This window comes from Cucumis melo, chromosome 11 (assembly GCF_025177605.1).
Source record: "Cucumis melo cultivar AY chromosome 11, USDA_Cmelo_AY_1.0, whole genome shotgun sequence".
NCBI lineage: Eukaryota > Viridiplantae > Streptophyta > Magnoliopsida > Cucurbitales > Cucurbitaceae > Cucumis > Cucumis melo.
Genome location: NC_066867.1, coordinates 33,266,645 through 33,294,596, shown reverse-complemented (window position 1 = coordinate 33,294,596; position 27,952 = coordinate 33,266,645). Strand labels below are relative to the sequence as shown.

At 29.7% G+C, this 27,952-nt stretch overlaps 4 protein-coding genes across 5 annotated transcripts; 1 reads left to right on the top strand and 3 right to left on the bottom strand.

Moving 5' to 3' along the window:
- Window positions 1-12: 12 nt before the first annotated feature.
- Window positions 13-6,266, bottom strand: LOC103498993 (ent-kaurenoic acid oxidase 1-like). The gene is made up of 8 exons (XM_051092112.1): window positions 5,871-6,266; window positions 1,620-2,097; window positions 1,229-1,498; window positions 1,052-1,144; window positions 850-928; window positions 637-743; window positions 389-510; window positions 13-289 (listed from the first exon to the last, which is right to left on the bottom strand). Exons 1-8 carry the CDS (start codon window positions 6,083-6,085, stop codon window positions 196-198), a joined length of 1,458 nt encoding a protein of 485 aa, XP_050948069.1. The 5' UTR covers window positions 6,086-6,266; the 3' UTR covers window positions 13-195.
- A 3,609-nt stretch (window positions 6,267-9,875) lies between these two features.
- Window positions 9,876-13,691, top strand: LOC103498992 (uncharacterized). Of its 2 annotated transcripts, XM_008461848.3 has the most exons (5): window positions 9,876-10,794; window positions 10,882-10,998; window positions 11,087-11,121; window positions 12,287-12,387; window positions 13,364-13,691. In XM_008461848.3, exons 1-5 carry the CDS (start codon window positions 10,421-10,423, stop codon window positions 13,448-13,450), a joined length of 714 nt encoding a protein of 237 aa, XP_008460070.2. In that variant the 5' UTR covers window positions 9,876-10,420; the 3' UTR covers window positions 13,451-13,691. The 2 variants fall into 2 exon arrangements, with proteins under 2 accessions (XP_008460070.2, XP_050948068.1); XM_051092111.1 differs by having other exon boundaries at window positions 10,534-10,794; window positions 12,287-13,691.
- An 876-nt stretch (window positions 13,692-14,567) lies between these two features.
- Window positions 14,568-17,334, bottom strand: LOC103498991 (uncharacterized). Its single transcript, XM_008461847.3, has 4 exons — window positions 17,089-17,334; window positions 15,280-15,376; window positions 15,090-15,144; window positions 14,568-14,973 (listed from the first exon to the last, which is right to left on the bottom strand). The coding sequence occupies exons 1-4, from the start codon at window positions 17,227-17,229 to the stop codon at window positions 14,796-14,798; spliced, it is 471 nt and encodes a 156-aa protein (XP_008460069.1). The 5' UTR covers window positions 17,230-17,334; the 3' UTR covers window positions 14,568-14,795.
- A 498-nt stretch (window positions 17,335-17,832) lies between these two features.
- On the bottom strand, window positions 17,833-20,655 carry LOC103499085 (endoglucanase 13-like). The gene is made up of 6 exons (XM_051079302.1): window positions 20,427-20,655; window positions 19,219-19,628; window positions 19,013-19,099; window positions 18,745-18,897; window positions 18,344-18,625; window positions 17,833-18,175 (listed from the first exon to the last, which is right to left on the bottom strand). The coding sequence occupies exons 1-6, from the start codon at window positions 20,653-20,655 to the stop codon at window positions 17,858-17,860; spliced, it is 1,479 nt and encodes a 492-aa protein (XP_050935259.1). The 3' UTR covers window positions 17,833-17,857.
- Window positions 20,656-27,952: the final 7,297 nt, after the last annotated feature.

Below are 27,952 nucleotides of genomic sequence, written 5' to 3'. Positions count from 1 at the left end.
TGTGAGAATGAGTTGATAAGTAATCAATAAAGAGCCTTTACTATTATATATATATAATAAGTTTCATATACTATATTCTTACATAGATATATACTATTAACAACAGAGAATTAAAAACACAAACAATATTAGTTGACCCAAAAATAATCTCAACTATATTTCATCAACATTTTTTTTCATTTCATCCCAATTCCTTCAAGCAACTCTCTTGATCCTTGCCAAACAGTTATCTTTAGGCCTTGTATGTGGTAGATACCTCACTGGACTTTCTGGATTAACCCTTTCCAACCTGACCACAAAAACAACCCCATTCAATATATCCTCGTTTCATTGGGAAGACAGGTAAAAAAAATATTAATTAAATTTTATTAAGAGAGCTCGATCTCACTTATAATTGAGGAGAAAATGGTGGAGAAAGATGGCGACTTCAAGTTTTGCAAGATCGTTTCCTGGACACAACCTACTTCCTGCTCCAAATGGGAGAAAGCTTCCTGCTTTTGGTGTGAAATCCTGAACGCTCATAGAATTACGTATATATGTGAGATTACAATTCTATTTGGACTTATGATCCATCTGCTTAGGAAAAAAAAAAAGAAAAAAGAGCAGTGAATTATATATGTATGTGTTTGTTCTTACATCCCATCTTGAAGGGTTGAATTCTTTCGGGTTCGGATAAGTTTCGGGATCGAAATGAACACTTCTAAACCAAACTAGAACTTTCCAACCTTTTGGAATGGTGTAGCCTACATTGAAAAGAAAAGAGTCAAGGCTATTAGTACTTTTTAAGCTAATACCATATGATAAAGATAAAGATTGAACATGAAAATGAAAATGAATGGAACAACTAACCACTAATTTTAACATCATGCTTTGCCTCTCGAAAGACAGTGAGTGAGAATGTTACCACTCGTAGTGTTTCATCGATCACCTACAAAAATTGACACCATTTCATAAATGTTGATAGTTCAACCTTTGGTTTTGATTAGTAATTAATTAAAAAGTAGTTTTCTAGAGAAATAAAAGGTAACAAAATAATATTGAACATATATACCTTTGTAAGATAGGGCATTTGTGATCGGACTTCCTTGAGAGTTAAACCCTTCTGCCCCAGAGGTCGTTTCCTTACTATCTCTTCTTGCTCGGCCTATTTTTTCTTTTCAAAGTTAGATCATACGTCTTTTATAGTTTTTAATTTAGTTTTGTGTTAATTTATATGTACTTAAGTTACCTTGGCCTTTTGAAGAAATTGGGGATGTTGATGTAAGAAAATGGCAGCCCACATCATGGTATGACCTGAAGATTCATGGCCTGCATTCAAATACATTAACAAAACATCAATTATTTCTTCATCACTTAGCCTTCTTCCATCTTCATCTTCAGCTTCTAGCAAAGCATCCATCATATCTCTTCTCTTTCCTTCTGAATTCTCCTTCCTCTCTCTTTCCATCCTTCTCTCTCTCACAATGGATCCAAATGTTGCCTCCAGGTTTTTTCGTGCCTAGTTAAATTACAAGTTTAGTTTTCATACTTTGAAAAGAAAAAAAAGGAAAAGAAAACGTCTAACAAGTTGAAGCTGACAACAACATCTCAGAGATTGATAATTTGCATATATGTCTGACCTTGAGTGCTTTATGGTAAGCAAAACCAGGAATGTTGATGGCCATAGCTCTGACTCCAAGATTAAGCATCGTATACTCTCTCTCCAAAGCCTCCGTTATTGCCTCACTTTCAGAGCTAAGAAATATATACATAATGACCTTAAAGGTAAGCTGTCTAAGCTCTGTTAAGAACTCTATTTCTCCCATATAAGCCCACTTCTCCAAGGAAGAAACCACAATCTTTTCTATGTAAGTGAGGTAGGTGGACAAAGCCTCATAACCGTTGACAGGAGCAGCGGTTATACGGCGGAGCCGCTTGTGTTCTTGGTAAGAAATGCCAACGAAAGAGTTTTCTCCTATGAGTTTCAGGGTGGAAAGAGGCCATCCTGGGCCAAAAGCTTCATCATCATTCAAAACTCTTTTACATGTTTCTGGTGAAGTTACAATCACACTTGCACTCCCAAACATGAAGGCTTTGTACACTCCTGTATTTCCATACCTATAACAGAAAATAAACAAACCAATATTTCAAATTTGTTCTATTACGGTCTCTTAACCGTTCATAAAATTTTCTCAACTTAACCATTTGTTTTAATATCATTCCTGAAAAACAAAGATTTTAAAACGAAAAACAAATTAGAAGTTCATGAACATTTCAAAAGTTCAATAACACAAATGAGATCTTTTTAAAACAAAATACAAAATGATTCCAAAACAATCACAAGGTGTACACATTTCTAAACTAATTGATTGACACATGCGTAGCACCAAAAGACTAAATTAAAAGTTCAAGAATATCTAACTAGGCTATAAATATTTTTAAGGTTGAAACACCATATTAGACATTCATTAAAGTTTTGAAATTTTGACATAAATCTAAAAATTTGAATTTGAAAGTCAACCCTCTTAAACATTAAACTAAAACTCAAGAAAAACAATAAAGAAGACCGTTGAAACAAATGGATTTGTCATATAAATATAGAGAAAGTTGAAAAGGGAATAACCAAGAAATAATAAAAAAAGAGATTATGTTCATACAATAAAGAAAAGGAAAAAAGAATCAAAATCATCAGAAGCACTGAGATTGAAAACAAAAACCACTTTGCACACATTTCCAAATGCAAATAGACATCAAAGCATAGACAATAATATAACACACCATTCTAATTTTGGACCAAATTGAAAAGAGTGGTTTACACAAACTTGGGTACACCCACCAAAAGAAAAACAGCAATTCATTGTCATTATTATTTATATATCCCAACAAATCTTTTCCACAAATTTGAAAAAAGGTGTTTCACTTATTATTAGTAAACGACAAACACAAATAAATAAATATAAACAATCATAATTATAATAATAATAATTATTATAAGAATATATTTTCAAAATTTATGAAAAGAAAAACCAATAAAGAGTTTAAATATTGAAATTAAAATAATATTTTAACCATTAAATAACCATTGGAGAACCGAAACCGACAACGGAAACGACACAAACAAAGCTTTGTCTCATAGCTTCATTTTTTACACTTTCTTTCTTTCTTTTGTATAATTTCACATTAGTCCTTATCATTAATTATTCTCTTATTTAGTCCTTCACCCTTTTAAATGTTAATTAAAAATTGTTAATCATAAACTTTCTTTTTCTTTCATATATATATATACACAATACAAAACCCAAAAACATTGTCTACTATATAGTTTAATGAGTGATCATAAGTTGAAATCTTTTGTTAGATATATATTTAGCTATGGAGGGGTCATACTCGACGTAAGTAGTAATCACATAACTAATCTAAAATATGTTTAGATAAAATAACAAAAAGAATTTGTATGATTGACTTAATATTGATAATAGTAAAGACAAAATGACCGTTTTGAAAAAGAGATATATTTGCCCTTGCCGCTCTGATTTTCCAAAGACTTTTAAACTATGAATTTTTCTTCGCTCTCTTATTATTTTTACATAAATATATTTTATACATGTCATTCACATTTTCCATTTGGCCTTTGTATCTTATGTAGAAAATTGTTAACTTAAATAATTTACGTTTGAATTTTTAAACAAATAACTTTGAATTCAAACTACAAATCTAACACATGCAATATATGTCAACTGAACTATAAAGACTTTTACAAAGATTCAAAGTTGTTTCAAGTAACTATTAGAGACATTAATAGAAGCTTATCAATATTTATCGTTGATATTTTATTATATTTTATAAATATTTTTTTTATTTTATTATATTTTAAAATATATTTAATGAAAAAAACACTCTTTATGGACAACTTTTTTTTTTTTTTTTTTTATAATGATTTTTGTCTTATATAGATATGAATTAAAATGAGATGCTTTTCTGAAGTGCATAACATTATTGCTGTCACAATATAAATAATATATATATGTATATATATAAACATATATTATTTAGATCCTTATCATTTCTATGAAAACCCTTTCAAAGTTGATTATGAAAAATAAAAGACTAATTTTGTTGGAAAATTGTCAAAATTTGTAAAAAGACCTAAATATTTATATTTTATATAGAAAAACAAGTGCAATATAATCAATTTTTGTCTTAAAATGTGTAAAATGTAAATGGTTTTTTTTTTTTTTTTTTTATCATTTTGTTTAATTTTTTGAGAAAGGCCCTCTATCCTTAAAAAGAAGTTTCCATTGGAGTGCTAGTGTTCAATATAATAGAGTACTAGGGTTTTCTTTTTCTTTGTTTTTTTTTTCTAAATAAATATAGTACTAGGTTTAACAAGGTGTTTGTTTTGTATTTTTCTAGTTTTTATTTGATCTTTATACTTTAAAATAATATTTTATTTTTTTCCCTAAAATTTTAGTTTATTATTAATAGTAAAACTTGATTAATTATAATTTTTTAATTAATTAATATATTAATACGATAAAAATAAAAAGTGAGTATTCAAGCAAAATCGAGATTCAAAAACATAAATTTTGAAATCTAAAGACCAAGTTAAAATAAAATTCAAATTTCGAGGATACAATTGTAACATTTTCAAATTGAATACGAACTCAAACATTTTTTTTTTATCTTAATTTTGAAAAAGTGTGTGTTGAAGTTAAATATTTTTATGGACACAAAAAATATTAAAAGCTGGGGTCAAATTTTCAAAGAATAGAAAAAGATTTACCAAAAGGTGCGATTAAGAATAATAATATAGTATACAAGTTTGAATATAAAATAAAATAAAATCCTTTCATATCAAATATCATGTGATAGTTAAATTTAAATATTTGTCCTAATCTTAAACTACTCTAATATGTCTCATGAAAACTACTAGGGGCTCCACTCATCAAACCTTCTATAGTATCCATTTTTGAAATCACACTTTAGAATATATATATATATATATATATATATAAGAAGTACAAAAACATATTTAAACTTGATAGATTGTTTATGAATAATACAGTGTAATAACTAATCAACTTTGTCAATAAAATTTCTTAAAGAAAATGTAAGATATAATAATGACATTTTCATTGAAAATCTACTTCTCAAAAGTTGTTAAGTTTAGAAGTTTTATGTTAGACGGACACTTAATCTAGTAAAAATCAACTATATATTTTATTTTTTTCTCTAATTAACATGATGTTAAGTTTAATCGTCAAAACATTAGTCATTACATTTTTAAATACATTAAAAATTATAAATTTAGAAGAATTATAATAGTCTATTGTGAACTTTTAATTTATGGTCCAATAAGTGGTGTAGACTTATTTGACCATGCATAGACATATATATATATATGACCTATTAGAAATTGACATATTTAAGCAAATTTATTAAATAAAAAATGTAGAAATGAAAACTTTTTCGTACTATAATAATTAATGTGGCATCCTACGACTACCACGAGAGTAACGAAGACATACGAAGGTGGACAAACCCAAAGTATTATTATTTAATTGAAAAAAATTACTATGGAGAAGAGTACTATAAATTTCAAAACTGATCATATAAAACTTCAAATGTTTTTCTTTTTAGACTATATATATGTATATATATATATATATATTTGCTCCAAATTTATTAATCCAATATTGTGGTATCGTCTAAGATACGACAATGTCATATTGGAATAAAAACAAAAGCATATTTTTTTTTATTAAAAAGAAAAGAAGAACCATTTTTAGTATTATTAGTATAGCAAAATTTAAAAACTCCATAGTTGCATATAAAGAAAGAAAGAAAGAAAAAAAGAGAAGAGAGAGAGAGAGAGAGAGAGAGAGAGAGACCTGGAAATGATGGAGTCCATGAAAGAATCAGGATAAGGAGACTTGAAAGCTCTTAGAAAAGACCACATATTGCCAATGAAGGGCCAGCCGAGGTCGCCGGGCGGTAGGGCGAACCGTTTCGAACCCAAGAGAGCGGTTTCGTAGAGCCAGTGGTTTGCATTCTTGAAAATCCAGAAGAGCACCGCGATGACCACCACGAGGACTGCCGTGTACATTCTTTTAGGGGAAGGAAGAAGGGGAAGAAGAGAAGGATGAAGGGGGATTGAGTTATGGGTTGATACTTATAATAAAAGAGAGAGAATTGGGAATTGAGAATTGGGAGTTCTTTTTGTTTTTGAGAAACTGTCGTTTAGTGAGTTGGAGTTTGATTCGTTGTATATTGAATTTTGTACAAACATGTGAAAGGTAAAATGGATTCTGTTTTTGTGAAGTTTGGTTGGTAAAACATTGCAACCAACACCCCCCATGCAACCCTTTTTCTTTTTCCTTTTTGGATTAAATTACAACCATAGTTACGATTATACCTTCAAATTAGTAAAAGTTTGGTTGTCATACTTCCCCATACCTAGAAATATCCTATATAATTTTTCATTATTTTATTTAAAGTTCGGTTAGTTTTCTATAAATTTGTTGGCTTCTTCTAGGATGTGGTGTTTTATTTAGTGTTTGTATTGTCAACCCTAATCTATGTTAACCCTAAAAATAAATGCTAAACTTTAGCTATCGGTTTATGTTTGGAATTATTCTAATAATTTTATTTTCAAAAGGAGTAATGAAAACTAACATAAGTTGTCGAGTGATTGAAAATGGAACGTCCCATGGCATGATGGCAAGCATAACTTTTAATATATACATCAACCATGTAACAAATAAGTATTGACAACCACTAGATCGATCAATCATTAATGTACCCAACAACAAAGTATGACTTGAAAAACGATTTATTGTCTAGTGCTTATTTGTACTTTGCTACAAACATATATATTCATATAATTTATTTTTTTCAAAAGTTCCTTTTGTTATTTAATAAAGAACATATGTTTAGTTAATTACAATAACTTATCTTAAATTTTCCAAGATTGTATTTTGTTAAATCAATTTTGGAGGTTAATGAAGCGATGATAAGATTTGACACGTATACAAGAATTTTTTATATAAACTAATTTGTATTGATTAAATTAAATTATTTTAATTTATAGATCACATGATAACATGTTTAAAAATCATAAAACATTCGAGATTTAATTATTTTAATTTATAGGTGGTTAAAACTTTCGATTTCATTATATTTTAGTTTATTCTTCTATGATATAATTTTGAATTTTAGGGAGGATATACATAAATTTTTAAAAAGGTTTAAGATTTCGATGATTAAATTTATAATTTGAAGTTGATATGTATAGAATAGATACAAAAAGATAAGAATGTACTTTAAAAGATATATATGATTGATCTTTAAATCACTTAATCTACTGATTCCCTTTTGCAATATCTATATGCATATATTTCCTTTTCCAATGTTGAAAAAACTTTTCTTCTTACAGTTTAGTGTAAGGTTTAAAATCTCTATATCAATGGAAATATTGATAATTTTACAAAAATTTTAGTAAAAATATTGATAAAATGCTTGTTTGGATTAATATTTTTGAAAAATTAAATTAGTAAATAAATATTTGAGTATTTTCAAAAATGATAAAATATTAAAATTATTTATAAAATATAGAAAATGTTCATCAAACCCTTTTTAGTTCATTTAAGTTTTTTTCACTATATTTTATATATAGTTTTTTTTTTTTTGGTTATCCACCATAATTTTTCTAAATTTTTTATGATTTTTAAACTTGTTATCTTGTCTAATATTTATATCATTTTTATATTGTTAATATTTTATTGTAGAATAATTTGTTTTGTGGATTTTTTCTATAATATAATGAAATATCCACATGTAGACTAAATTTTAATACAACGTTTATTCCATTTTTTTTTTTGAAGTAACTCTTTTTTATACTAAAACTGCTTTTGAATAAAAATTAATAATATAAAAAAAAAGAGTTTTTTTGAAAAGTTAAAATGATACGAAGGATAGAAGGAAAATGAAATCTAAAAACAAAACGAATTTGATATTATAAATCAAACTAATAAAACCCTAAATCAAACTCACATTAATTAAAGCAACCTTTTGAACTCTTTGTCGTTTAATACAAATTAAAGCATATTAATTAGGTTGTGTAATAATTCATTTTCTCATTTAGAAAAGTGAACTATTTTAATTAATTTAAAATTAAGAATGGAGTAAAGATTATGTCATGTGATCAATTTATTTTTTGACATGTTTAATATTGTTATATAATGTATGTGTAATAACTCTCCCTAGCTTTCATTCAATTAAAATGTGATATGTGTAAAGTATAACATATAGACTATACTTAATATATATTGCTCTTTTCCAAATTAGAAAGAGAGAGTTGATTTCAAATCATAAAAGAGAACTCTATTTTTCTTTTTTCTTTTGCACATATAAATTTTCAATTGATTTATATACCAATAATAATAAGTCATTTAATTGTGACCAAGAAGCTTGAAAATGATTATTCCTATATCATTGCATTATATCCTCAAAATCATTTTATAACTTGTCTCTATAAGTAACATGTGTTCTCAACTTTGTAAGGTGGAGAGAAAAAAGAAATTTCTAAGCTAGTGAATTTTAGCAATAATTAATATCATGATATATATATATATATATATATGTCATATCCATTATTAAAAGAGAAAAAGAGATTTATTGAGAAAACACACTCTAGGCCTCATATATGTAAAGTAGAATTAATAGAGCATATCTAAAGTTGTTAATAAAAGTTCAAGTGTGATTGAAATTAAAAGATTCATGGTTGAGAATTATTTTATATTTGATGGTCTCGTCATACTCAAATAGATTTGAAGAATAGTATGTGGGGATGTTATTATATTATAATTGAAACTTATAATTAATTTCATTACATTTTAATCCATCGATTTAACCTAACTTGTTTAAACGGTCCCTCGACTATAATATATATAATTAAATCTATGTTTTTAAATTAGACCAAAGAATTAAGTGAGCGGTACACAAAAATTTGAGAGAGTGTAATTGTAATTAGAATAAAAATGATTATTCTTTGTGATTGTAAAATTTTTTGCATGGTAATGAATTTTGTACGTAAATTCTTGTGTTTTATAATCTTATTGTTTTATAATTTTGTACCATATATTTATATATAAGTAAACAATTATATTGTTCGATTATAATTAAATCTATGTATAAATTTTTGTTATACACTTAATAATTAATAATTATGTAAGAGCTTTCAAGACAAATTTATTAAAAAGAATAGAACTTTTATTTATTCTATTGTTTTTGACAAATTCTTACAAATATAAAACATAGAAACATTTAAACAATAACAAAATTGAAAGGAAAAAAAAACCCCAAACTTTAGAAAACTCAAAACAATTATATGCTTTAATTTTCAAAACTACTTGTTAATGAATATTATAATGGCTAATTTATACAAAGTTCAAGACTTTGGTACACTAAAAAATACCATGAAAATAAAAATAAAAATAAAAAACCTCCTAAATACACTATAAATTGACATTTATATACACTCCTTTTCATGGTAAAATTATATTTACAAATATTCATACTCTACTTATTAGTCTAAAATTGAAAATAGCATTATTGCCCAGAAAAGAAAAACAAATCTATACAAATTAAAAAGAGAGATAGAGAGAGAGAGAAGAATATAGGAAAAGAAAAGACAATGGGTCCTTAAAAGAGAGTGAAGCAAAGCAAAGGACAATACATATCCTATCCAATCTTAAAACTTTGTTCTAAGAAACTATCATAATGTCTTTAGATATATATCTTTATATACACTCATTCCTAACCATCAACTTTTTCTTTTATTTGTTGGTAACAAACACAAAAATATTAGATTGGGTATATATGGTTTAGAACCCTCCCTTCACCTTCATCTCCATTCTTCACATCTTCCATCTTCCATCTTCATCCTCTCACCACATTATTATTATTATTATTATTCCACTTATAGATCTTTGCGTTGTAACATCACATATTAAGGATTTTAGCTACTTGGAATGTACTATATGTTTTATTATATCTTCATGTGTACCTTCACCATCACATATAACATATTTATGCTACCGATCCAATTAAATAATTAAGACAACCAAATTAACTTTTATATTTCTTTTATATATTAAGTTAAATGTGTTCAAATTCTCATCTCCGATGGTTGATAAAATCCTAATCAAGATAATTATCACTTAACTTATCTAATAGTGCTAATTTTTTTTTATTAAAGGTCTTTTAAAAAATATAACATTAAAAATACGAAAAATGTTTTAGTCAAATGAATTTTTTACATACACAATCGTTTAGATTTTTTCGATATTTAACTAAATAATAATTTGAAAAATGACAGAAAAAGAAAATGGAATGAAAGAAAAAACTTAAAATATTTTTAAAAAATATTGGTTGGTTTGTTATGTTTTTGAAAATATTTCTTTTTATTACGATGAAAAAAAATATTAAAAATAACAAAAATTGCAAACGACAAATCTATAGGTTAACTTGGGGTCACAAATGCAATTATATCAAAGTTCATGTCCTAAACAAGAAAACTAAAAGAGAAAAAGGGATTTGGGGGCGAAACTCCGGGACGGAGACACGGCGCCTGAGAAAAATGGCGGCAAGGCAGAAAGCGGTGGCGACGCTGCCTAGTCTGATTAGAACCCTTAAAAACGATCGCCGGAAGCCTGGTTTCAGCCAGCCTCTGCCGTCGTTGAGACGCGCATTTTCACTTTACGATCAGATCAATCTCATCGACAATGTCCCTAAAGATCAGCTTCGTTTTCAACGGTACTGCCCTAACTTCCCCTTTTTGTCTCTTGCATCGATTTCTTTCCTCAATTTGATATCCTTGATTCATTTATGCGGGGCTTTAAGGTATACTGAGACGGGGTTCACTGTGAATGGAGTGGATTATGAGGGCAGCTTGCTTTGCGTTGGGAACTTGTTGATGTCTTGGAGTCCTAAGAAATTTTCGGAAATTACGCCTGACAGGTTTGCTTTGCATTTCTTATTTCTTAACTTGCAAAACTTTATTTACTTCCTTCATTCTTTTTGGTGATTGAAATGTATTTTTTTGCAGCTTATCTATCTTCCAGATTGTGCGCCCTATTCCAGGTAAAATCTGTTGTTGTGTTCGGAAAATGGGTTGAAATATTGGACATTCTTGAAGTAGTTTAAGTACGAGTGTCTAGAGTTACCTAGATTTCACGTTTCTATAAGGACGTCTGTGAGTTTCCTTGGCAATTGATTTCCATATTTTATATGATAAGTTGTATTGTCCAATGAGATTAGTCGAGGTGACTGTGGATGAGTAAAGTTCTTGGTCTAGTTTTTCTGTGCCTGAGCATGAACAAGACTTCAACTTTATCATTCGTTTCCTTCTTCTTTCAATACTGTAACATGTAGGGTAAGATTTTCACGTCTGCCTTAGTCGAGGATGTCCTGTGAGATAGTGCAGGTTGTGGCCTATTTGTTTCTTTGAAGTATCTTACAATACAACAACCATGCCTTAGCTTTGCTGTTTAAATAATTAGATTTTGGAGAATTTGACTCATGTACCTAGTTGAAAATGTAGTAGACGTATCTTAAGTTTTTAAACAGGAAGATAATGAGGATTTCTTTTTTCTTCTCTCTTTCTCGTTTTTTTCTTCCTTCTCTCTCTTTCGGCTGATAAGGAAGTCTACCCTCCATATATTTTGATTATGCTAGAAGAGGGAAGAGGACCAAATGAGATATTTATATCAGCGCTAATGTTGTAAGGGACTTGTAATATGTTATAGAGGAGATGGGAGAATGAATCTAGAATTTGTAGATTTGTTATCGAGAAAGGGAGGAATAACACAATCAGAGTGGACTTGTAATATTTATCAATTAACAGCTTCTCGAATATGTGAAAGATTTGCACTTTTCAGCCATTGAATGAATTACCCAAGACCTGAACTCTGGTTTCTTTATTCTTTCTCTGATTCTGAGATGAGATATATCAAAATCAGCTATCTTGAGGATGTCAAGTGTACATTTCTGTCAATAAGGTATACAGTTTCCTTTCTTAGGCATTCTTCTAGAATCTGACATGACAGGTTACCTCCATTTAAAGTTGAATGCATAAGCTGGCCTGTAAACCAAATATTCTGTTTATTTTCGAGCAATTCCGTCATCATCTTAGTGCTGTGTATTGTTCATATTTGCTCTGTGCAAGCACATTTTTGTTGATTTCTACTGTCAACTGATTAATTTTCTTAATTTTAAGCTTTTTTTTTTTAATCTTCGTCAATGTCAGAAATTCTAGTACTTGGCTGTGGGAGATATACTGAACCAGTAAATCCTGAATTGAGGCAGTTCATTCGTTCCACTGGCATGAAGTTGGAAGCTGTAGACACGGTACTTTTTGTTTGAAATTATGTTGCTTGTTCTGTAGTCGAATTTGTCTTGATCTATAAGGTAATTACTTTTCATGCATCTGAAAATCAAGATTTTGAGCTATCTTACGAGTCTGTGACTATTGGTGGGAAACAGTATATTCTTTGTTTAGGATAAGAGATAGGTGCGGAAACATCCACCAACCATAGTAGCCTTGTCAAAAGAGATTGTAGTGGGTTACTGTATTGTCTAGTTTCTGATAAGATGAATTAATGTGTCATCAATGCACCAGTAACATCCTCTTTTCCTTGCAATCCCTTGATCAGATGGGTATTAAAGACTTTTTAGTGTAAGATATTAAAAACCACATGTTCCTTCACTAATAAAAAGAAAAAAGAAAAAACTAACCCACGTGATGTTGTAGTGGAAATAGAGTGATTTGAATTATAGGTGATATTTGAGAACAGAGTTGAGTTCAACTGTTCAAGAACTATCTTTAGTGCCCACATATGTCAACTTTTGCTTAAGAAAGAAACAAGTGCGCTGCCGTTGAGTAAATTACCAATTACAATGATCATCTGGCCGGGGACTTGCTAGTTTGAATAGTGGGCTGTTTGGAATCCCGAATGGACTCATTTTGTCTAAATTTAACCAGTTTTTGACACGATGGACAATTTGTTACTGTAGATCAAGTAGTTATCTGCACTCTCTCTTTCTCTCAAGGCAGTTCATCCATGTCCAGCAATTCTCTTCATATCCTATGTATTTCCGTACACTACAAACCTAGTCCATATTTAATATTTGAAAAATGAGGGTACTTCAGATATAGGACAGAATTATGCACTCTACTTGGGAAGGGGGCTTTCTCTTCTTGTACAAGTACTTTTCACTTAACCTTTAACCTTAGACCTTGGGGAGGTCGAGAGTATATGTATAGACCAGTTCACCTATGTTCAAGTTGGCACGTTTATTCTTAACAAAGCTTTGTTATTTGCAGAGAAATGCAGCATCAACATATAATATCCTAAATGAGGAAGGTAGAATTGTGGCTGCAGCACTTCTGCCTTATGGAGTTTCTTCATGACCCACCGCCCAGAGCCAGACTCAGTCATTGTTATGGATGCCTCTACAATTGCAGGATTCTTCTATCTCTCAAATCTTACAAGTATTACTCAGCCCTTTGATCTCTACTCATTTGTAGACTGACTACAAGTCACTTGGTCCTTTTTGCTGTATAGATATACTGTTGTTGTCATAACCTGCCATCAAGAATTTTGGCAATAAGTTTTTGGCAGTTTATATACATTCAAGAAAAATTAAGTTCACACTATCTGTTTCCTGATCATCTTATCTTTGAAACTGGCCCTTTCAATTGAATCTCCTTTTAAGGGAAGGATTTTGGTAGGGCTAAAATCACTTTCAATTAACCATCATGGATTAACTTATTGCTAAAAATTCATTTGTATTCTTTTTCTTCTTTTGATAGGATTTTGGAATCAATTCTTTTTACTGATTATAACTTATCTTCTTTAGTTACCAATTGACGATGTGAAATATAGCTTTGTTCATTTATCAATGAATTGTTTCTTTATAAAAAGAAAAAAAAAAAGAGTTTAATTAAGAACTCGAATTAAGTTCGTTCCAAGGTAACAACCTATAAATTTATATCCCACAAGTTTTCACGCTATATAAGTACCGTAGGACAAAATGAGTTGTTTGTGAGATTCATTAAGGTCTGCACAAGCTGACTCGCACTTACACTGTTTGGAGCTTTCTGTCATGAAAAAATAATTCACTTATGACAGACGATTGGAGGTGTAGATCCTCCAAGTGGTGGCCTCAGCTTTTAAGATTTGCGATAGTTTGGAATCTTTCAAGATCATGAATTCAAACTGTCTTAAGTCAGAAGTTTCATAATTTGAACTTTTTCTTTTCCTCTCAAAATCTGATCATGGGAGTCTTATGTATGGTACCAAGTGCAACATCTATGGTCTAGTGGGGTGATTGAGATAAAGTGGAAATGTTAAAAAGTAACTTTGGTGGGATAAGTTCAAACACAATGATACCTACCTATGTTGGAGATTTAAATTTCTAGGAGTTCTCTTACAATCAAAACAACTAGGAGACAACTAGGAGATATGTAACACGAATCTTTCATACTTACTATACCAAAAAAAAAAATGGCAAGGAAAAAGAAAAAGGAAAAAAGAATTTTTTTTGGAATTGATACTTTCCAAATGACCATAAAAATAGATTTGAGTCACAACCACGTCTGGACAATTACAAAATTATTAACTAAAAAATCATCCTAAAACAGGGGCAAAAGTTTATCATATACCCCAACTATATTACAACTTTTTTTTTTTAAACTAAACAGGAATTCATCAGTTTGAATTAGTATTTTAGTGTCACACCATTGTAAACTTGTCTCAAATTTCTGGATTTGCACTTCCGGGATGTTGCTTTGTTTGATCATTGTACTTTTTAGGATCCTTACTTTCATTATTCTCCATCTTCATGAATTGGAACCCCATAATATATCGATACTCTCCCGTCCCAAGGCAACGGGAGCAGTAGCCGAGACCACTCCCGCCACAAGTCCTACACCTGCAATAGTAATTGACGGATAGCTTATTTGATACCAAGTTTTGGTGATGTGAAAAGAAAGAACATTTACGAAGTTATGAGTAGGAGGAGAAAGGAAATATCACAAACACTCGTACCATTTTGGCCATTCCCCTTTCGGAAGCATTTCTAAGTGAACAAAATTTGTCCTCCCTAGTTTTAGAAAATAAGGACATGTTACTTAAAGGGATAGAACAAACAAATTCAACTCCAAAGTTCTGATGCAACAGGTCCTAATTAGCCATCTGAGGGGGAGATTGTAGTGAGAGAGAGAGAAAGATGAGATACCTCTTCCACAACAATGGTGACAGTCAACTCTACCACTTCCATTGCATATCACACAAGGTGGATCTGGCTTCTTTCTTTTTTCTCTCCTAACATTTGACTGGAGAGTAAGAGAGGAAACACTACAATCAGACTGTCTATAAAAAGTGATATCAATGTGTTTAATGACAACAATTAGTGTTTGGTTTTACACTATAAAATGTAGATTTTATATAATTAAAGGTGATGTTGAATGATAGATCTATAATGGTTGGTTATAAAAGTGATTACAGAATCATAGAATTACTAAAGATCGCCATTTAAAACACTGGTTACTTTCTTGAATAGTTCTTGGTCAATCAATTGATCCAAATTCTCGCACAAGTGAATAACGTAAAAATGATTTAAAGATATTTTGAAAACGACATCCACAACATTGCCAACACATAATCATATTAAAATGGAAGTGATTTTAGCAATGGGAAAAATTACTCCCAAGCAAGCCTTGATCCTCCGTTAACATCTTATTCAATTGCCACTTAGTTTGATTAGGTAAATCATTTTGTGTGTTAGCAAAACAAATTTGAGAACCGAGATAAAAGTACCATAGAAGTATCAAAACCGATACACCTAATAATCACGAGTACAGGAGACAGAAGAAAACTACATCATATCATTTGTAGCCTCAAAATAAGATTGTATGAAAACATTTCTAAGAATCTTATTTGGCAGGTAGGAAAGCCAAACACACAAAACAGAAACCAAGTAGTAAAAGCATTGATATCAATAGGAAAATTACTTATCAGAGTATTATATAAAAGATAACGAAATTAAACAGAACTCCCCCAAGTATTTGAGGTATTGAACCCTCCCTCTTACATATCTTTCAAATTCTAATCCACTCATGAAATGCCTACCTTCTTAATCTCCCATCCCCTCCATTTTTTCCCAATACCCTAACTTCCTTAACTAACTTTTAAGGTCCCAGTTATCATTTTCCATCTCCTGTTTTTTAAATTTTTGCTTGTTTTCTCCCTAATTTTCAATCATAGTTTTCACCTTTTCCAAAGTGACAGGTTTAACTCCTTAGTCGAATTCTAAAAACAAAATAAGTTTTTGAAAACTCCTTTTTAGTTTTCAAAACTTTGCTTGGTTTTTCAAAACATTAGTAGAAATTGGAAAGTAAAACATAGAAACATGGGTGTCCGTAGTGTTTATAAGGCTAATAATTCCAAAATCCAAAAACCAACTAGTAATCAAATGGGGTTACTTCAAAATTTCCGATAATGATTCAATCAAGTATATCGTTGAAATCAGCACCATAAAATGAGCTGAGGGAAACAGAAATAAGTTCCATTAAAGAATAAACTAGTTACTATGTGCTTTCATTTTCCAACGGTCTTCAGAACAAACAACATTTGGTAAATTAGTCAAGGATTGCTCTTTCACATTCAGTCAAATAGCAGGTACAATTATATCCCTCATCAGTAGAGCAAACAGAAGCACAAATTTAAGTTTTCTGCTGCAGAAAATACACCCCCAACTTCAATTAAGAGCTAAATTGATTGCCCCATGTCGAGGAATGATATGAACAAGAGTATTAACACTGATTACGTGCAATTACAGTTAATAAATGTCCTTCAGACAATAAACACAAAGAGAATTCAAGAACAGAGAACAAAAAAGGGCTTGAGATAAACGAAAGGTAGAAGAAGACGATATTCATCCAAAAGGGATTATTTAAGAAAACAAACAAACCAGCCAGCCAAATGGGGCAAATTATTTTCACATTGAGTAAAACAATAGAAATTGAAGTATAGGTGAGGGAATTACCTCTGTTCTGACGATCCAAGAAGGCTTTGGAATTGATAGACGAGGAAGATAGGTTGAGTTCCGAGAAGGAGTTACCCCATTTGAGTCTGTGGCTTTCAATTGAACAGCTGGAAGAATAATCGGCGTCGTTCTCGCAGCCATCCAAAACCGGCCGACGACCTCCGTCGCTCAGTTTTGCCGTTTTGTTTTATGGCGGTGACTCAGCCGCTAAATTTGTAACAATTTAGTATATAAATTTTAATAATCTTTTCATTGTTAATTTACTTTTTTTTTATACTTTACAATTTATTAGGATTTAATTACTATTGTGAAAAGTTGAAACACATCATATTAATTTCACAAATCTTATATTATTTAGTTTGAACAAAAATAAGTTTTGTATTAAAATTATTAATTTTCATCTTACCCTTCTATATATATTTTTTTAATTAATGAACCTATTTTTAAAAAATTCCTATTATAGGTAAAAAAAAAAAAAGTGTCTTATGTCAAACCAATGTTTATCACTAAAATTAAAAGACCAAATTTACGAATTAATTGTTTAAAATCTTTTTTTTTTTTTTAATTTGCAACCATTTTATCATGGAAAGAATACGAGGGCATAAATGTCAATTGGAAGGGTATTTTATTTCTATTTCAAAGACATTTCTAACAAATACAATCTTTGAAAAGGCAATTTTAGCTCTACGATATCAACAATAATTTTTCGTAGAACCCAATCTAAATGATCTTATTAGAGGAATCACAACCTAGTTCTTGGCTCATTATATCAGGCCAACCGAGCCAAGACACCGACCAATGGTGCTGGAGTTATTGTTGCCGGTTCAGCTGTCTTGAAATTGGACCTCGAATCCCAATATGCATCGTTAGGGTCGGGTCCTCCAACCACTGCTCCGTGTAAAACATTTGGATTTGGTGCATTACGATTGAACCATAAATTAAACCCACCTTGACATGTAACTAGGGTGGGGTCCCTCTTGATCGAAACAATAGATGCTCCTCTATGATGAACCTGAGTTGGATACTTTGACCCGAAGCCAACCATGTAGCTCATTCCACTTGGATTTGAACCCAAAATGTAATCTACCTGAAAAAATCATGAATGTCCAAATAAGGAGTGAATTGGTCATCTAGCTAGATGATTTACATTCTTCAATGATTTTTATTTATTGAAAAATAAATAGAAAATCGGTGATTAATAAACGCATCAAGATTTCTAAATTAGGTTGTTGCACCTCGTCATGTAGACATGTACCTGAGATTTAGCAAAGGAGATGAGGTCAGAAGGCTGGACAAGGCCACCGGGGCACTGGATCGAGACACCTTTGGAAGACAAGTAGTCGGAGTAGACGGTGGCGAGGAAGGTGGCGGAGGTGACATATTGAAGGTTGTTCCATGGCTGGAACCAGAGGAGGCCAGCAGGGGTTTTTTGAACATTGGAGTTGCCTTTTTGAAGGCAAGAACAAAGGAATTGCTCACCTTGGCTCTTGAAATCTGCCCACAAACCTGAGGATGGAACCTTCCCATCCAAAACTAGCTGCCCACCACCAAAGCAAACACTAGTTAATACCAAAATAATAACTAGAGACTAAAATCCAAGCAGACTTATATATCATGACCTATTTATTTCAGTAAAACCCAAATGATCATTAATACCTTAGCTGCAAGGATTTGAACACCAGCATACTTATCATCCCAAGAGAACATTGTTCTTGTTCCACCGGTAGTACCAGAGCCTCCCAAATAATTAAGGTATGTTTCATCGTTTGTTGCTCGATAAAGCCATGCAGATGCCCACAATAATTCATCCTTTATTATTATTTCAAACACACCATTAAAAATGTGAAGAAAGCAATAAAAAGTATGCATGTCTACTACAGTACTTAACTACCATTTTCAAAAGCTACGTTTAGGTAAATATTACCTGAAATCCACTGCTGGAATAGAATTGGCCGGCTACCGGGACGCTATTTTGATAAAGCCCTTGATGATTCCGACCAAAATCAAACAGCTACAGATAAACGTAAAATAAAAAAAAAACAAACAATAATAATAACCATGAATATGATGATGTCAAACACACAAAAATTTAAGAAAATCCTTTTAAAAAAATATATATATATTAAGGACCTGCTTTGCATGGCTAAGAAGCATAGAAGAATAGGCAGGATTGAAACGTTTAAAAGCAAGAGAGGCGGCGGCAAGAGCAGCGGCGGTCTCGGCAGCTAAGTCGGAGCCAGGGTGCTGGTCGTCAAGGCGGTAGGCGGTGCGGGGTGTGGTCATATCTTCGGGTCTCTGCCAACAAGCATGGTCTGAGCCTCCATCGCCAACTTCACAATACAACACGTCGGGCGATGGATGAGCCTTCACCAAGTAATCTATTCCCCATTTAATGGCGTTTAGAGCATTGTGTATTTCATGTTTGGCCCAAAGTTGGGTTTTGTACTCCACCACGCTCCATGCTAGCATTGTCAATGTGAACGCCATCGGTAACCCGAACTTCACGTTGTCGCCGGCGTCATAGTACCCTCCGACCAAATCTACCTATATCAACTTAAAGCTTTTGAGTTCATATATCAAAGCTAAAATAGATAAAAATAAAGTCTTTTATGTAAAAGATATTACAAATTTGTTGAGTTCTCCATCTTATGAAAACATTCCTTTTTCTTTAAATAAAATAATTTAATTAACAAATAAAAATTACATATCTTTTAAATAGGTTTAATTGGTGATTCAATTTGATGGTGAAAATCCAAAACATAGAAATTTTTTTTTTTAATGAAGATATCTAGATGTAGATGAAATTTTAAAATATAATAAATTAGGGATAGTTGCAAAATATAACAATTAAATTCAAAATATTAGCATATATAGTAATATTTTTTTTAAAAAAATTGTAAATATAGCAAAAATCTGTTAATCTCGAATAGATCATGTTAACATTTTTAAAAAAATTACAAATATAGCAAAAATCTGTCAATCTTTAATAAATCACGTTGCAAATAATGTTTAATGATGATAGAACATAAGAGTATAAGTAATAGAAGGTCTGTTACTAATAAACTTTAGTTTATTTGTAATTTGTTTTGGCATGCTTCTCATTTGGATATCCAAACAGTTAATTAATCAACCTAGTAAAAGATAAAGTCGAACTATATATAGAGATATAACTAACCATGTGATTATTTGAACCCTAAACTTTAAGGTTTTTTTTCCTATTTTTTGGATTAAATGAAAGATCAATGTTTACCAATACCAAGAAAATGACTTAAAAAATTAGGTAACCTTTTAAGTGGAATGTAATAACACACAAACGTAAGGTAGTAAATTATGAAAACTTACTCCAACATCGTTGCCATCTTGGAGACCAGAATCTCCACGCCATTTAACTCTTTGATTACGAGGCAATTTTCCAGATCTTTGAGCCTCATAATACAGCAAAGACTTTGTTAAAGCTGTGCCATAATCAGCTCCAAGACACCCATGGATGTGACCAAGAAATATTCCAACCCCAACCAAAGCACAAACAACAATGCTACTTGAAGAAGAAGAAGCAGAAGAAGCCATATTTGTCGATCTCTATTATTGAAGAAGAAGAAGTTAGGGTTTGTTTATATAGAGAAACATATGTTTGCGATGCCATAGTGAACAACAGAATCCTCATTGATTATCAATTAGACAGTGATTTTGGGTAAATTAATAGGGGAAAAAAAAAGTTAATCAAGATTTTGGACATATATTTGTTTGAAAGTTGACCAGATTTTGGTAATTTTTATTAGATTTTTTCACAAAAAAGAAAGTTTCATTTGTTTATGTGCTTCTTTTTCTCCTCAAATCTCCATTAACTTACCTAATTAGTCTACTCTACAATAATAACTCTCTCAATATGCAAAGGTAAGTTTCCTTTTTTATTTATCTATTAATTACCTTTGGGGAACAAAGTTTTAATTGGGAAGGATTAGAAGAATAATTATACATATTTTCATGTACTTTTAAGTGAATTATAAAGAAATTGGAATGAGTTTTAAAAGATTTAAATCAATAAAAAAAAAAAAACATATATATCTTAATTAGAGCTTTTTTGAACCACATCTGTAGATGAGAAATTAAACCTCCGGCCTTTAAGAAACTGTTCATTTCGGTGGATGATTTTTTATTGTATTAGTTTTCAAACATATGAGTATGATTCATACAAGTTATGGTACTTGTTTTAAAATTTAATTTATGGTGTGTAAACAACGAGAATATTAAGAATATGTTAACTGATCTAGTTGAAGATGTTTTAGTGTCCTTACTAACCTTAATTTACTGCACATCCTGGAGTGATTATTTTGCATAGGAAGAAAAGGGTAATTTTAATACTTCCAAAATCATTTTTAGAAAAAATGTTTACTTCTGATCAATATATTTAATTACCATTGTCTACTTTTACTACTCTTACTAAATCTTAAATTTACTCTTGAGTTTTAGTTTATTATTGATTTTTATTTTTTAAGAAATTATTATCTAAAACGTTTTTACTATCAATTTTGAAAATATATTCACATATTCTATGAAAATTGTCATATTATCTAATCACTCTCGGTAAAAATAATTAAATTTAAAATACTAAAATTTAAGATTTATTTATAGTATAAGAACAACCCCTTGAAGTAGTTTTTGAAATATAATTTAAATAACTTTTGTAAGTCAATGAATTTTAATATGTTCACAAACCTTTCAAAATCATGTCCTATATACTTGATTTTGAGTTTAACTTTGGGAGGATAGGGTTTGTTTCTTTTCTTTTTGAGAACCAAATTCAATTTTAAATATTTTCAGTATTTAGAGATTTTATTTTCTTTATTTAATCTGTCCAAGTTATATATGAAACTCCAGCCCAACTTACCCTTATAAATTACTACAAAAAAACCTAATAAAAATAGTACACTACAACTGGTCTTACAAGTAAAAAAAAAAGAAGAAAATGTTTTAGAAATAAATCCCTAAAAATAAGTTTCCATACAAAAAAGAATTAACTTCCATATCTAACTACAAAAATAAAATAAAATAATCTCTCAAAATAAAATATGATTGGAATTCGTTGACGACCAATTCTAACGACTACCACCTTCAAATACCAACTTGGACAACCAACTTTAACGATTATTCTAGAGCCCGTTTCAAAGAAAACTACCTTAGAAGTGCATCTATGAAGGGGTGCATGATTATCGAGGTGTGCTCCTGCTGGGAAGTTAACTTTTAAAAAAATTAGATTAAAGATATTACTTCACTTCTTCTGTACTGTTTTTAGAGTTTAGCAGAATTTGTGTGTCAGTATTTTCTAATCTTTACACAATTTCTATAAATCTTAATCTAATCCTAGTTTAATCTCTAGATTTTAGTCTATATATAATCTTAATTCTTAACCAAAACTGAGGTGTAGAATAATGAAGTGATGCAAAATGGAGGGAGGATGATGACACAAAATAGCCTCAAATGATGACTTACTGTCATGCCCCCATCTTTCCACCAATATTTCAGTGATAATTTTGTAGTGATTGTTTCACATTATTTCCATTTCCCCTCCATCCCATTGACTATTCTAATATAAACGAAGGGAAAGATTTGAACTACGAACTTTTTGTTCCTTAACATACATTGATATCGGTTGAGAGCTTATAAACCATTTGTCGGTCCATCTCATGAATGGAACAAAACATACCTATGATTTTATATAAATATCTATAAATTAGTTGTATTACCGAAAAGGAGAGTAATTAAACCTCTTATTTCGAGCTTACTAATACAAACACGTACAATATTGTTTACGTTACGACACTAACACTACTACGTTTTCAACTATCCTAACTAATTTACATCTATTTATTCCCTTTTTTCAAACTTATCACATCCACACAAAAATCATAAAAAAATTAAATATATATACAAACATGTATACAATATGTCTATATACTAAAATCTTTGAATTAACGAAAACTATCTTTAAAAGATCATAATTTTGAAAGAAATTAAAAGAAACGACAAGAGGGCAGTTTCTTATAAATACTTCAACATTTAAATGGACGATTTTTTGTCTATCACTTTGCTTTCTTCCTTTGGTGAAATGTAGCAATTATATTGTACGAAATAGTACAAAACCATTAAAAAAAAAAAAAAAAAGAGAGAGAGAGAGAGAGAAGCTATCAATTAGCCATGAGAACGTTGGCTACCTTTCCACCACTTACATTAGGTAAAATGTTGTATGGACATGATTTACTCCATAATTAAAGACATCAATTATTATCTTTAAATCATTTTTCTTTTCCATTCTTATTGTTGATGTCAATTTTTGTTCAACGTGACTTTCATGTAACAATAACAGAAAATTTAGATTTAAGGGAAAAGGAGAATTTGCAAAACGAAGAAAAATGTCTTTAATGCCTAAGTCGGCAAGAGAACTATCGAGTAGAAAAAAAGTCATCACCTATCTATAGAGTTTTTCGCTTGACCTTTTTTTCTTCCGATCCTATCCGGATTTGAGAAACGCATATTTCTTGTCTTACGGGGTTTTTTCTGTTTGAAGGGGCTAGTGTGGGCTTCTTTAGGATTTCTTTGAGTTGGGGTTGAGCACGGCTCAACCTCAACCCTATATAAATGGTTTGAGTCTATTCCTTTCTGAACCTTTCGTGATTCTAACCTTCGTTTCTTTTTTATTCTAAATTTATTATCTCTAATGCAAATATGTCTTTTTTTTTATTTGGTTCAAATTAACCCACGACAATTATAATTATATTAGTTGAAAAATATATGAAAAATCATTTTTTAACAAATAATTATAAATTAAGATTAGAATTAACTTAAAGTCTCATTTCATAACCATCTAGATTTTAGAATTTAAACTTATAAATAATGTTACTTTTTTCGATCTATAAATTTCTTTGAATTGTTTTATATCCATGTTTTAAAAATTTGCTAGGTTAAATTTTCTAAACTGAACATTTAAAACATGTAAATACTTTTAGAAATGGACTAGAAATTTAAGAGGGTATTGGATCACCAACTAGTCGGTGGCCACATGATTATAGTTCACTACATGTCTAAGACTCCAATTATTATAGTCTACATTTTCAACTATAACCTACAACTAACTAAAGTATAATTACTGCTTCAAAATCATTATTTGGATATTGTTTATCTCTTTTCTACTTTGTGTTTTACTATTTTCTTACCCAAAACTAAAATAATTTATCTTAAAAAACGTAGATTATTATTATAATCTATAGAGACCATAAAATTAGCAACACTAACTGCAACAATCAAACTCAATCCTCTACCATGCGGTGCATTTTCATTTCTTCAAACCATAGTACACAAATATATAAAACTAAAAATGAATCGCTGTCAAATAAATGCCGTAATTTAGGATATACTCAAAACACAAACAAAACTTGAAGGATACTCAAAATAGCTTCTGCTGATCATATCAAACATTTGGGGGAAGGTCTGCTACTTGGTGGGTGTGTTTGTTTGGTCTCACACACAAACAAACAAGCTTTTCAAAGATTACAACTCTCCTCCTATATAATTAATCTTTTAGGTTGATGTATTAATGAATTGGCCTATTTTCTCAGTTATGAATATGCAAAAAAAAAAAAAAAAAAAAAAAAAGAAAAATGGTACACGTGTTGAGAGGGTTCTCTCTTTCTTTTTTTGGTAAAGATAAGAGTCTAAGGATCCACTAATTGAGTAATGTTTATTGTATATCGTCCAAGTGTTCAAGAGATGAGATATTGATTAGAAAATTTCAACACTAAAAGAGGCGAATAATAATTAATGAAAAATGCTTCATTTTAATACCAATAATTATTTTCCTATGCAACTTTTTCAAAAAAAAAAAAAAAAAAAAAAAACCAATAACCCATAATATCTCAAGAAACCAAAACACCACTATCAAAATTTCAATAAAATTCAAACGATAGTTAACATGATTTTCCATTTAAAAATGAAAGGTTCAACCTTTCTTTTATTCGCAATTATTGTAGTAAAAAAAATCCTAAATAATGGTATGGTAGATAAGATTTTGAAAACTTCAAGGATTTCGTATCTTAAAATTTATGATCATATCATACAATTTGTAGGTTCCAAAGAGATGAGTTTTGTAAAGTGGAAGAAGAAAGCTGTGCCCACAATGGAACAACCATCTTGTTTTGCATTTAATAATCAAAGAGCTAGCTGTCTCCATTCTCTTTGCTCTTCACAAAAAGAGTTTGAATGTAAATTTTAGACTTCCTTTCTGGCCATACCTATCTTATTATTAATAATGCTTTTGCCTCTTTGAACTTCCTTTTGTGAGACCAATAAATTTTTATTCATTTCTCCTTGGTATGTATATATATAATATGAAATTATTATCAATGTAGTCTGTTGGAAAATAATAATAAACATTAAATTATTAATTATTTTCAAAATACATTACATCAAGTGGTTATAATTAGAACAGTGTGTGTGTGTCTGTCTAACAGCATAATAAATTCTTTTGGAAAAAAATCATCCAACCACCCAAATGATATAACAATTAAAGTTAGGGGGCAGACATCCAAGTTATATTAAATGTTCTACTAGAAGGAAATTTTGTTTCTATTCTTTTTCAAAGGAAAATAAAAGTAATTATCTTAATTTATTTTGATACAAGAGGTCGAAGGATCAATAGGTAATTTTTATTTCTCGTTTCTTCGTTTCAAATTAACAACAATTTATAACGATATAATCAACTCTTTTTAGCTTTTTAATACTCATATATAATAAAAGGTGAATTTTCGTCGATTGAAGTATTTTAATTTTTTTCTTGACCTAGATATATTGTGTAAATATAGTGTAAAAGTTTTTGGATAATTAACTTTAAAAATAATTTTCATAACTTTTGTATATACATTTTTCATTAAGAAATTCAAAGGACAAAATATACATATTTCTGTAACCAAGAATCCAATTACCCAAACTCAGTTATTTTTTCTTTTAGTTTCATTTAACTATAAGAAGAAATGCCAAAGAAAAAAGAGGAAACATTGTAAATATTACCTAAAAGACTATTTGATTTCACTACATCAACAAGTTAATTTGACCATGTAGCCATATATATATATAACAACAATTAACTTCAAAATTAATATAATAGTCTAACATTTTAGTGGCATGAATGTAACAACTCTAATCAACTACAAATTAATTAAATATATGATAAAAAAAAAAACTTTGATTTCCATATATATTTGTTTAGGTTAAAAAGCACTTGAGGTATGAGATTCTAACCTCTAATCTGTTCATATTAATGGAAGATACACATTTTAATCCATTGAGCTACCTCAGGTTTTAACGTTATTAGCAAAGGATTTTAGGGTATCTTTTTTTTTTTCTTTTCTTTCTTAGCTTTTATAATTTTTTGATATGTCAAAAATATATAGCTTAAAATTATTTCAACCTAGTTTAGATGATCAGCTACAACTTCGGACCACAATCTCTTACTTGTAAATTATTAAAAGAAAGACAACTTGTAGAAAACGACTACTCAAACAACAAAAATTGCGAACTCCAAATTACCACGTAGTTAAAAGTATAAATAACTTGAAAATTCTGATGGATTTGTAGTTTTATTTTATAAATACACCATTAATTAGTAAATCATTTTCCATTATTGAACATTAATGATATATAGTTACACGTTCTTCACAATTATATTACCCTCATACAATAAATATATCATATATTGAGTCACCATGTTAAGTAATTGAAACTCACACCAACTAATTTGAAGTAGATTTCAAGAGTATTTATACAATGACAGAAAGAGATAAAGTAATACCAACATAGGGAGAAGAAACATAGTGATATATTGTTGGTGGACATATATATATATATATATATATATATAAATAAATCTCGATAGACTAAATATTTTGATTTATTTTATTATATTAAAAAATAACAAATATATAAATATAGTTTAATTTATGATCATGGAGTACTCTCCAAACACATAGGCATGGAAGATTACACCATATAGTGGGCATAATTGTTGGAGGAATCAAACTCAATTGAAAGATTAGAAGAAAGTGAGACAAAGTATTTAAGAGTTTTAAAATTTAATGATTAAAAAGTAAGAATTTTAATAAGAATAGATGAAGGTAGGTTTTTGTGTTGAATTAAATTTGACATTTTGAGAGAAACAAAGGGAAAAACAAAAAATCAGATCTCATAGACATAGGACTAAGAACATACTTTTCTTTTTAGGATAATCATTGTGTCGTCGAACATTTATATATATATATATATTTATAATCTCATGAATCCAATTTTAATTACATACCTAGTATATAAAAAAAAAAAAGCAATCTACTTAATTTATAAAATAAAAAACATTTGCCACATTTTAAATTTTATTGGGGTGCAAGTTGCAAAAAGTGTTGAGTGTGTGCAATAACACCTAGTTTCTTTTCTTTTCTTTTATAATTTCACAATTGTCGGTGTGAGAATTACATTATTGTTGTAAAAATAGGTAAATAATAAATAAGAAAAATTAATAAAACTCTCTAACAATTTTTCACTGAATCTCAATTAATACGTGTCTTACAGTTTGGCAAGCATGACGTGAAATACATGACCATGACAAAGTAGATAAGATGGGAAGGGAGTTACAAATGGTAGTGGCAGATAGAGAACCTAACGAACATCTATTTAATAATATTGATATTTAGGGATAATAATTGATATTTTTACCCAATTAAAATATTTACAAAATATATCAAAATTTTCTATATATAAACTTCTATTATAGATAAATTGATAGATACTAATAAAAGTCTATCGATCAATGTCTATCATTATT

Bases quoted from the DNA above. Each gene is read 5' to 3' on its own strand.
- LOC103498991 (XM_008461847.3), bottom strand. From the start codon at position 17,229: ATGGCTGCGAGAACGACGCCGATTATTCTTCCAGCTGTTCAATTGAAA. The intron at 15,145-15,279 runs GTATCTCATCTT...TTCTAAAACTAG, and splicing joins TCACCATTGTTGTGGAAGAG to GGAGGACAAATTTTGTTCAC. The intron at 14,974-15,089 runs GTACGAGTGTTT...TTACTATTGCAG, and splicing joins AAAGGGGAATGGCCAAAATG to GTGTAGGACTTGTGGCGGGA.
- LOC103498992 (XM_008461848.3), top strand. From the start codon at position 10,421: ATGTTTTTGAAAATATTTCTTTTTATTACGATGAAAAAAAATATTAAA. The intron at 10,795-10,881 runs GTACTGCCCTAA...CGGGGCTTTAAG, and splicing joins GATCAGCTTCGTTTTCAACG to GTATACTGAGACGGGGTTCA. The intron at 10,999-11,086 runs GTTTGCTTTGCA...ATTTTTTTGCAG, and splicing joins TCGGAAATTACGCCTGACAG to CTTATCTATCTTCCAGATTG.
- LOC103499085 (XM_051079302.1), bottom strand. From the start codon at position 20,655: ATGGCTTCTTCTGCTTCTTCTTCTTCAAGTAGCATTGTTGTTTGTGCT. The intron at 18,626-18,744 runs GTATTAATGATC...GGTGGTGGGCAG, and splicing joins TTCAAATCCTTGCAGCTAAG to CTAGTTTTGGATGGGAAGGT. The intron at 18,176-18,343 runs GTACATGTCTAC...TGATTTTTTCAG, and splicing joins TCTCCTTTGCTAAATCTCAG to GTAGATTACATTTTGGGTTC.
- LOC103498993 (XM_051092112.1), bottom strand. From the start codon at position 6,085: ATGTACACGGCAGTCCTCGTGGTGGTCATCGCGGTGCTCTTCTGGATT. The intron at 1,145-1,228 runs GTAACTTAAGTA...AAGAAAAAATAG, and splicing joins AATTTCTTCAAAAGGCCAAG to GCCGAGCAAGAAGAGATAGT. The intron at 929-1,051 runs GTATATATGTTC...CAATTTTTGTAG, and splicing joins AAATGCCCTATCTTACAAAG to GTGATCGATGAAACACTACG.